The sequence below is a fragment of the Eupeodes corollae genome, chromosome 2, assembly GCF_945859685.1.
Source record: "Eupeodes corollae chromosome 2, idEupCoro1.1, whole genome shotgun sequence".
Taxonomy (NCBI): Eukaryota; Metazoa; Arthropoda; class Insecta; order Diptera; family Syrphidae; genus Eupeodes; species Eupeodes corollae.
The window spans coordinates 43,170,648-43,181,351 of NC_079148.1; the positions used below are offsets into that span (position 1 = coordinate 43,170,648).

Consider the following 10,704-nt stretch of genomic DNA (forward strand, 5'->3'; position numbering starts at 1 on the left):
AAATGAAAAGAAACGTCGACATCGTTTTCGTAGCGTCGTCGTCGTCGTTGGTTGCTTGTCGGTCGGACGTTCGTCGTATTGGCTGAGGATCTGAGGTACTAAGAGCATTGTATAAAGCTTTACTCGAACTCGACTCGAGAGTGTCGACGACGTCGACGTCAAGTGCTCGTGTGTCAGTCGAGTGAACAATAACAAAAGCAGTAGTTGTTGGGGGACAGAACTACCAGAACACTTGGATGTGGATGAGTAACAGTTATTTGTTAACAAAAGGGGGATGGTGAAGATCTTTTAACAAAAAAACAGAGCTGTCTTTTCGTTACAAAATAAAACATCAAGATTTCTAGAAAGTCATTCAAGTCAAAATATTTTTCAGGCTATGGAAACTTTTTTGTATCGTTTTAAAAGTCATTATTTGATTCCTTAACCTTCGATTTATTTATTACAAACTGTACTGAAGAAACAACAAACCTTATTGTAGTAAAAGTATTAAAAGAGGCATCCCTGTTTTAGTAACTTGAAATAAACTTAAGTTTATATGCGAATATTTTATGTAAGAGGGGTTTATGCACCTTGAACGTAGGTAAAGTTCTTCAAATGCAACTTGGTGACTTTATGTCTAAAGAGTTTCCAAAGAGTGACTTTGAATCTAGAAGTAACCGGAGACACGATCAGTTGGTTTATAAACTCAAAAGGGGCACTTTAGTTGATACATATACATTTTTCCATACAAAAAAAAAACGATTGTGAGGTTTTTTCTTTGATTACTGAATGTGGACTTCTTAAGTGATGGTGGAATTTTCAAACATGAGAACCAGTTCGATCATACTTTTATGTGTACTTTAAACAATAAAAAGGGGGAATTGGTCACGAGATATGAACTTAAAATTACATTTTATTAATTGTCGGTGGGTAGGATGTTGAGGAAATGATTTCCTTAATAATTTCTTATGTTTATCAAAAATTATTTTTAGTTATTTTTTTTTAATTTAAATTTCTTTGAATTTAAGTGTATGGTAAAGTAAATTAAGAAGTTGGTTACAAGTTTTGAGGTCTATGAGAAACACCTTTGCTTGACAATAACTACAATACATCTTGATATTTATGCAATCAACAAAGTATGTCATCCAAATGGCAGAACTTTTTCTTAAATATCCCACAAATTAGTGCCTTAATTCCACTTACGAATTCATACACCTTATATGAACAAATTGGGATCTTATAAATACATATAGCTATTCTTATCAGGTATCATTATTTGGTTTAAATATCCTACAAAGAAAATAAGATTTTAAACTTTATAAATTCATTAAAACCATATGAATGGCTGATTGTAAAACACATCCTTCTATTTACTAACAGACGGTTTTTGTCAAGAAGACTACAAACTTTTTTTAATATCTTAAAAATTTAGAAAAAATATCTTTCAATGGATCAATCAACAAACCTAATTAATAATATAGTAATTTGTCAAATATGAATGAAACTTTTTGAAGCTAACGACTTGTTTTTAATTAGTGTACTTACATTTTCCTTCTAATTTCTTCTTCTTTCTTTCTAATTGGTTCTTTGATTAAATACCATGTGTTGCCTTTTTACGTATATTTAAGGCAAGTTTTACAGAATATCCCAGTTTTGGGATTAGGTTTACAATATCTAACAAATCCAAAAATCAATTGTATATGAATATTCCATATCTATTATGACCTTTAAGGAGCAGTGGAGACTTTTTTACCGCTTAAAAACTAAAAAATTGACCTATATGTCAAAATATTGTATTTTCAATATACCAAAAATGAGATATTACCGTTTTAAGATGATATTACTAAACAAAAATTTAAATCATATAAAATACTTTATTTTGATATCTTACCGGACCTAGTTTATTACGTGAATTTTTGATAAAAATGTAAATACAAATTCATACAAAATAAATTTGCAGATCTTCAAAATAAAAAAAGAGGCTGGGATTCGACCCACACTGATAACTTCGTCGAGCTACAATAGCTCTCTGTCGATTTGTCTTGCTTAAAAGTTTCTAGGGTTGGGTTAAAAAAGTTGTTAGTTGAATTATTCTTAAAAATTTCAAAACTACCAACAACATTTTTCATATTATGAAATAGTTTAGTTTCAAAGTTTAGTTTTTTTAACTAGATTTTTAGTCGAAAACAATTTTTTACGAATTTTAGTAGCATTTCTTAATTTTTTCCAAATTGGATGAATGAAATTAATTTGGGAGATATCAAGAAACGAACTTCAATTTTTACAAAATTTGCTTACTAGTTTTTGTAGATTTTATTTTATTTTGAAAAAACGGACTGTTGGAGTTTTATAAAAAGAAAATACTGAATATCGAAAACAATATTTTCTGTGATATTAAAAAAGTTTGGAGCAAAGCTTTTTGAGTCGAAAGTAATTTCTTACCAACTTTTTTTAGGTTGTTAGTTTTTTGTAAACAAACTGTCAATTCGATGTTTCTCAAAATGTAACTAAGAGTTAAAAACAACATTTTTTAAAGATAAAAGTTAATTAAAGCCAATATCTCAAAGTTTTGAAAAGAAATTCGAATCGAAAATCATTTTTTACAACCTTTGTTAATTTTTTTTTTTAGGTTTTTAGTTTTTTGTAAGAAAAACTGTAAATTCGATGTTTCCTAAAATTTTACTCAATGTTGACACCAATATTTTTTTAAAAGATAAAAGTAGTTTAACCAATATCTCAACGTTTTGAAAAGATTTTTGAGCCGAAAATCAATCAGGTTTTTATTTTTTGTACAAAAACTGTCAAATCGATTTTTCCCAAATCTTACACAATATTTCTTATAAGTTAAAATTAGTTGAAAGCCATATCTCAATTTATCTTTGAGTAATGTTTTTTAGGTTTTTATTTTTTATAAAAAAAACTCTCAATTGGATTTTTGTCAAAATCTTAACAGTTGTTAAAACGTTATTTTTCATTGCACAACATTGTTTTGGAGATAAAATCATTTTGTATTCGTTAAATTTTCGAGGTGACATTTTTATTTTCATTTTTTTGTATTTGAAAAAAAAACCATTAGTTTCATTTTTTTCAAAAAATATACTTGTTTGTTATCAAGTTACAATATATTATGTAAAATTCAAATGTCTAGCGTTTTTGGTTCTAAGATATTTAAGGTTAACCATAAATGTGCACCTTCTTTTTAAACTGCTATGGTATAAAAAATCACCCACATAATTTTCTGGAAAACCCTTTCTGCATCTTTCTGCCTTATTATTATTATTTCCGATAAATGTGTCATTCATAGAAGTTGGAAACTACCATTTTTTTTAGAAAACATTTTTTTACACTATGCTCTTGATCTCTTGCGAAAATAAGATATTTAAATATTTAAGATGAAAAGAAGAACGGATTTTTAAAATATAACACACTTTTTTTTGAAAATTCCACTGAACCTTATCCTTTGGTGGGATTTTCGGCAAATTTGTGGATAACACACACTCATCAAACAATTTAAATTTCAATTAAATTATCGCGTTATACTGATATTTACTTAATGTTTGGGTCTAATGTATTAATATTTAAAGCAGTAAATAGTTCACTTGAATATCCTATAAATAAGCTTAATAATTCCAAAGCTATAGATTCAATAAAACACCATACTTATATTTGATTTTCAATGTGAAACAAAACCCAAACTAAAATTGTCCTTTTTTCAAATACAGGTACCACAAAAATCTACAAGAATCAGGGACACTGAAAAAAAAATAAAGCTTAATAACAAATTAATTTTCCACTCGCATTCAATTACAATACGAGTTGAGTATCACTTGAATTTACATATCATGATGTGCCAAATTCAAAACTTAAAATGTTCTCAAAAACTCAACTTCACGTTGCTTATGATTAAGAAAATAAACGAACAATGAATCTATTCATGTGGGACAGCTCATTTTTCACCTGCCAATTGACTTTGTGTACATAAAGGTTAAACATTAAATAAAAATTAGAACTTAATTATTCTAATGAAGTATTGAATACTTCCATGTGAGAAAAGAAAACCTTTACCAATAATTAATTAGACAAATAACTCACACACTTATTATCAGCTTTCTATCTCTTAATAAAATGGACATTTTCAAGCCCTTCGGTTTGTACAATGTTTGTTCAATGAGGATATTGTCGTGTTTTGTGTACATATACTTTGTCAACATTTCAGAGCGTCTTCAGTTTAAAGGTAATGGCGAACGTGAATTATCGTATTCTATTTTTGTGGGCTATAGTCCCAATAACTTCTATTACAGCACACAACTTGACTCATAAGTCGAAAAGTCTCTCCCTAGGTGAGGTCACATTATTTCTGGTCCGGGAACATCTAATCCACTTGACATCAACTGTTGTATTAGCTGAACACACAACATTGGATGAAACGTATGGAACAAATGTTGACCTCCTGGAATACATTCTGCATAATCTTGACGAAAAGATTGTAGCTCAGCTGTATATGCACAATTACACGGCCCAACCATGGGAGTATTATGTTTTCATAGTGGATAGCCTCGAGGCTTTTAGGTAAAACTTTCAAATGTTTCTCTCAAAGAAGCTTTTAGGATTATTAAGGTTTTTTGTTGCAGAGAAATCTACCATGGCTTTCAACACAACTTATATGAGCGACATTTTCGTTTCCTTATCATCCTGACCAAATACCCAACGGAATTTAGTTATATCTTGGAAGAAATGTTTAAGCTGTGCTATCGCTATGACGTCATTGATGTAAACATCATAACAGATCACCCTGAAATGGGTGTCTCCATGTTTACTTACTTTCTGTACTCGGAAAAAGTCTGTCGGAGTTGCTTGCCTAAACTTTTATACAAGTTCAGTGATGGTCTTGAAAATTTAGAAAAGGTTTTTCCCGAAAAAATGAACAACTTTCAAAAATGTCCATTTAAAGTAACGAGTCGGATTCTTTCACCGTTTTTGAGTTTCAATGGAAATACAAGTAATCCCCAGCCTATTGGGGATTGGGATAATCTTTATGGTATTGAGGGAAATTTATTGAAGTTACTCGCACAAAAGTTGAACTTTACAATTGATTTGCGACCTTTTCCTGTGGATCGGAGTTATGTTGAGGGTAATCGAACTCATGGATGCTTTTATGAGGTGAGTTTGGTAATTTCATACAAAAAAATTTAAAATAAAACCATCTTTAAGCTAGAGGACAGCAAAGTGGACTTGGCTATTGGATGCTTTGGAGGTTCAATTCCGAGCACTTGGATTTTCTCACCAACCAGTCCTTATCACAATGCTCCGTATTTGTACGTTGTTCGTGGAAGGAGATCTCTAAACGCCCTCAGCCGTCTTGCTCAACCTTTTACCAATGAAGTGTGGCTGGTCATAGCGGCTTTCCTTATACTGGCCATTACCATAACATGACTCTTAAAGCAGAAAGTTCGTCAATTTGTATTCGGAGAAGAGAATACAAACCCTGTGACGAACTTTTTTGCAGTATTCCTGGGTTATCCAGTTAGCCAATCGCCTCGTCGTAATTTTGCCCGATATATTTTCCTGCTCTTGCTTTTGTTTACCCTCGTTTTACGCAATGCCTATCAAGGCTCCCTCTATGATGCTTTTCGTATGGACAGATTTGCCAGGGCCCCATCAGGCTTTGATGAACTGATCAAATGGAACTACACAATTATACTTCCTCCAGAGACGGCAGAGTTGAAGTTATTCCCGCAACAACAAACAATTAAGGTGAATACCGATGGCTTTGAGCCAAGGCTTGAAATGCTGGAAAAGCTGGAAGGAAAATATGTGACAGTTGTTATACAGGATGGCTATCTACATTATTTGCAAAAGGCTCTCCGTAACGGAAGTGAACTGATTCTGCTTCCAGAAGCCATTTATAATTATCAGTTTGTTATGTTTCTGCCGAAGCATTCGATTTATTTGAACATTTTCAATAAAAAATTAAAGGAATTTGCTTGTGCAGGTATAACGGCAAAAATAAGTTCGGATTCTACAATAGACCGTTTGACTTTGCGAAAGCTTATGAATAACCCCAAAGCGGTGGCACTAACTGGCAAGCGCCTTAGAGCGTTATATCATATTTACATTATATCAGTTTCAATATCATTTGGTGTGTTTGTTTTGGAAAAACTCTCGGTTCGGTATGAAAGACTTGAAAAATATTTTATGAAAATTATGTGAAAACGTGTGTGAAGTATAAACTTTGAATGTTTCGAATAAAAATATGGTTTAAAGCTTTAAGATTATATTTTGATTGTCTATGGAAAACGTGTCATAACGTCTGTGAAGGTGTCAGTCAGCAAATAAGGAATAAGTTTAAATAATTATATGCAAAATTAATTTAATTTTAACATAAAATTATATTAGCAATACATATTTTGCATGTCAGTTAAAGATATAAGCCATAGTAGTTTTAAAATGAATTTATAATTTTTTTATTTTTCACCACACGTGATCTAGCATTTTGTCATTGTCTTTGTTTATGGTGGTACATATATTTAATATAATTTGTATGAAATATTGCATAATTAATTTTAGAATTGTTAATGTTTTGAAAATATTATCTTACTTAAATAGAATACGTGTGTATAATAAGAGTGGTACCATAAGGAATAATACTGATACAATGAAATTCATTTTCATTTAAATTTTTGGGCGATGCGAACCACACTGATAACTTCCCATCCCTAAAAAGAATAAAAGATTTGTGGGTTTTCGTGTTTTGCTAAAAAAAATTGTCAGTTGAAATATTCCAACAAATTAAAAATGTTTGCATTTCATTTTCATTCCAAAATCTATTTTGGTTAACAAGATTTGTATTCTAAAGCCAATTTTTAATAATTTTAGAAGCACTTCTTTAAAGTTTTTAATATAAACAAATACAAATTGAATTAATGGAATTAATTTGAAGTTAATAATTTCTATTATTCACCGAACATTAATTTTTACCAAATTTGCAAAATATTTTGTGTAGATTTTAATTTTTTTATGAAAAAACCCACACAAAACCGATTTAGTCTTATTTTCGAGGAGATACAAAATTCCATTTATCAACTCTCCCTATATTAAAGGAATCAAATTAAAATTCTCAGAAAAGGCTAAATAGCTAGATCTTGTCTTAGATAAAAAACTATAATAATAACTAAAAAAAATGAGTCAAAAAAGCTATTGTAGCTCTCTTTTCTTGCAGAAAAGATATTGGTAGTAAATGGGGCTTAAAACCCAGAATCACGCATTGGCTATATACATTGGTAATCAGACCGATTTTAATGTACGGTGTGGGAGCATGGTGCTCTGCTTTAGATACAACTATAAACCGTCATAAATTAATTAAAGTCCAACGTTCAGCTTGCCTATTTATAAACGGGTCGATTCGCACGACCGCATCTGCGGCACTAGACACCTTACTGTACCTAACACCTCTTCACATATTTAGTAAACAAATAGCTGCAAGCTCTGCTATTCGCCTCAAAGCTTCGACGCAGTGGACTAACAACAACATTGGGCACTCCGTAATTCTTAGGTATTTATAATCAATTCCAAAGCACACACACTACACCATACTCCAACTGCAATTCGACAGAAACTTCCAGATTTCTATACCTCCCAGATCTTTCTGGGAGGATAGGAAATTCGTGGAAAATGAGTCAATCCATTTTTATACAGATGGTTCAAAAACAAAAGAAATGGTTGGTGGAGGTGTGTACTCTGAACGACTGAAAGTAAGTCTCTCATCCCGCCTTAACAATCATTGTAGCGCGTTCTAAAGGGGAACTATAAAAGAAGTCTTGTCCTGGCTTAAAGAATACGTTATATCAACATCTGATATACGTATTTTCTCATATAGTCAAGCTGCTAACAAATCTCTGGACTCTTTCTCTACAAACTCTATAACAGTCCATAACTGTCGATCATCTCTAACGGTGATGACATAACAGTTTAATATTCACTTTTGCTCGGTTCCGGGCCATAGAGACATTCCAGGTAACCAAGGCAAATGAACTCGCCAGGAACGGTACAGTGCAACCCATCCTAACAAGTTTGGCACATACTGGCATACTAATCGCTACTTGTAAACTGTTGCTAATGCAAGACGCTGTGAGGAGGGCAGGCACCAGGTGGAACAACATCACCACGGGTCAGGTCACAAAAAACATCTGAACAACACTAGATTTAAAACGTCAAAGGTGCTTGCTATCTCTAGGCAGATCGCATATAAGCTCGATAATATGTGTCATAAACGGACACAGTCTAATAGGAAAGTACTCCACGCAACTAGGCGTATTCTCAAATGACTTTTGCAGAAGCTGTATGGACGAGGAAGAGGATGAAACAATTCTTCATCTTCTCTGTACATGCCGTTCTCTGGCTCAAAACGCAAGAATTATCTAGGAGAATTCTTCTTTAACCATCTAAGTCATATCAGCATAATCAGCTTCTCACGTTGCGTAAGGGACTCAAACTGGTTCCATTGAGCTTAGGAGGAAGCCCTAAGATTCATGTGGTATCACAATGGGCCAATAAACTGGCCCAAGTGTGTCTGTTTCCATCTTGGATAGCCACTTTAACCTAACCTAACCTAACCTATGAAAAAATTGACTTTTCGATTTTTATAAAAAAATTACTGAATGTTGAAAACAATATTTTTATTAAATAAAATTAATTTGAAGCCTACATCTTGAATTTTTGAAAAGATATTTGAGTCGAAAATCAATTTTTACGAACTTCTATTAATTGTTTTTAGGTATTTATTTTTTGTTAAAAAACTGTCAACTCGATTTTTTCTCATAATTTTACTGAAACGTTCAACAATATTTTTTATAAGATAAAATGAGTCATGAGCCATAATCTCAAATTATTGAAAAGATATTTGAGTCGAAATCAAATTTTTACCAACTTTGAGTAATGTTTTTTTGTTAGGTTTTTATTTTTTTTTTTTATAAAAAACTAATTTCAAAAACGTTATTTTCGTTGCGTTGTTTAGGATAGAAAACCATTTTTTGTTCGCGAAACTTTCGAGGTGACAATTTTTTTCCAGTTTTTTTGATTTATAAAAAACTGTTAATTGAAATTTATGCCGAAAATATAAATGTTTCGTATCACATTAAAATATATAATATAAAATTGAATTCAAGCCTCTAGCGTTATTGGTTCGATGGATATTTAGGGTTAATTAAAATGTTTACCTTATTTCAAACCCACCCAAATTTTTAAGAGCCCTTTCTGCATCTTTCCTCACTATTATCTATATAACAAAATGTATTTGAAGTCGATATCTCTTCTAGTTCTTTAGCTATAGACACCAAAAAAACGTCGCACGCTCAGGCATCTTTCCAAGAATCTTTTATTTCAACTCTAGGGAATTTGAACGTCGAAACATTTCAAAATTTTCAATTCGACAAATCGGACCCATTACAATAACTTACTAAAAGAAAGTTTTTGAGATCGATTAGTGAATTTTTACTTTCACTTATAAAATTATATTTGAAGACCAAAATGTTAATACAACATTGGTACATTTTTTTTAATGTTGTGCGACATAATTTCAATTTCGTTCGTTTAAAATGTTAAGTTAAGACCTAAGAAAAACAAAAACAAATATCCCCTATTTGCCAAATGATGGTTATGGGCTTTAATTAAAAAAAGTAATCTTGAAATGTAATCACCAAGAATCTGAAAAAAAATCCACACAATTTTTGTCTTGCATCTTGTTAATAATTATCACTTCTATTTGAAAAGTTTTCGTTTTTGAAAATCACTAAATAAAAGGTTTAAACACAAATTTGACAAGTGAACCAAATTTTAGATCCTTCTTTTAGAAAGACTTTGAGTTGCTTAAATTCATTGGTGCAAAATTTTAAACGATTTAGTAAATTGTTAAATCATATTTAGGAATTTACTAAGGTTAAAAGGTAACCATCTTTAATCTTTTAATCATCACCTTATTTTAAACTACTTTAACATCTTACCATTTCTTAAAATCACGGAATGTCTACTTTAAATTTTAGCAATTTGCTTAATCAATAGACATCTGCACAGTTATTCTTATAAGAACAGTGAATTGAAAGGTTGAGTCAACGGTTGAAAAATCCAAATTAAAAGGTCCGTTTAAGCGTATTTGCTTTCTTTATTTTCAGGAGCTGTTATTTTTTAGACATGTTTAGATGCTCGTTTTTTAATAAAAGCCGATTAGAAATTTACTAGTTAGCGAATGGTTTAACAATTTGGACTCCCTTAGTAAAATGCTACATTTTTAGGAAACTGCTACCTAGTAAATTGTAATGCCCTTGCAAATGGGTTGTTTAAAATTTTGCGCCATTATTTTTTTTCGAATGTTTTCAGAATATCGGGCTACGAGACCTAAAACAGAGCCGATACTATGAAACGAGACTGTATGCTTTTGACCGTAATTAACGTAGACACTCGTCACTGTTTTAGAATTTAAAAGTTTCAGCAGACAAAACTTTTTAAATCTGTTTTTTTTCCTTTATAGGTGTTTTCTATTTTCTCATGGTTTAAAAATATTATCATCAGATTTAAGTTCAAACTTTAAACCTAAAACTCAGTGTACGAAATGAAACTAAGGCTGGAAGATGCTACTAAAAATTAAACTTTTACGAGACGGAGGCGAGGCCTTATTATAGGACACCGAAACGAGACTGAAATTTTTCGACTTTGACGAGAACGTAACTAAAA

General features: G+C 31.3%; 2 protein-coding genes across 2 annotated transcripts; both read left to right on the forward strand.

The window, feature by feature from the left end:
• The first annotated feature begins 3,728 nt into the window (after window positions 1-3,728).
• On the forward strand, window positions 3,729-5,412 carry LOC129947137 (uncharacterized). The gene is made up of 3 exons (XM_056057579.1): window positions 3,729-4,548; window positions 4,611-5,139; window positions 5,191-5,412. Exons 1-3 carry the CDS (start codon window positions 4,217-4,219, stop codon window positions 5,410-5,412), a joined length of 1,083 nt encoding a protein of 360 aa, XP_055913554.1. The 5' UTR covers window positions 3,729-4,216.
• Window positions 5,413-5,602: 190 nt separating this feature from the next.
• LOC129947138 (uncharacterized) lies at window positions 5,603-6,189 on the forward strand. The gene has a single exon (XM_056057580.1). It carries the CDS (start codon window positions 5,614-5,616, stop codon window positions 6,187-6,189), a length of 576 nt encoding a protein of 191 aa, XP_055913555.1. The 5' UTR covers window positions 5,603-5,613.
• The last annotated feature ends 4,515 nt before the right edge of the window (window positions 6,190-10,704 follow it).

Excerpts from the sequence above, each read along its gene's own strand:
- LOC129947137 (XM_056057579.1), top strand. The coding sequence starts at position 4,217 with ATGGCGAACGTGAATTATCGTATTCTATTTTTGTGGGCTATAGTCCCA. Across the intron at positions 4,549-4,610 it reads GATAGCCTCGAGGCTTTTAG|AGAAATCTACCATGGCTTTC; the intron begins GTAAAACTTTCA and ends TTTTTGTTGCAG. Across the intron at positions 5,140-5,190 it reads CTCATGGATGCTTTTATGAG|CTAGAGGACAGCAAAGTGGA; the intron begins GTGAGTTTGGTA and ends ACCATCTTTAAG.
- LOC129947138 (XM_056057580.1), top strand. The coding sequence starts at position 5,614 with ATGGACAGATTTGCCAGGGCCCCATCAGGCTTTGATGAACTGATCAAA.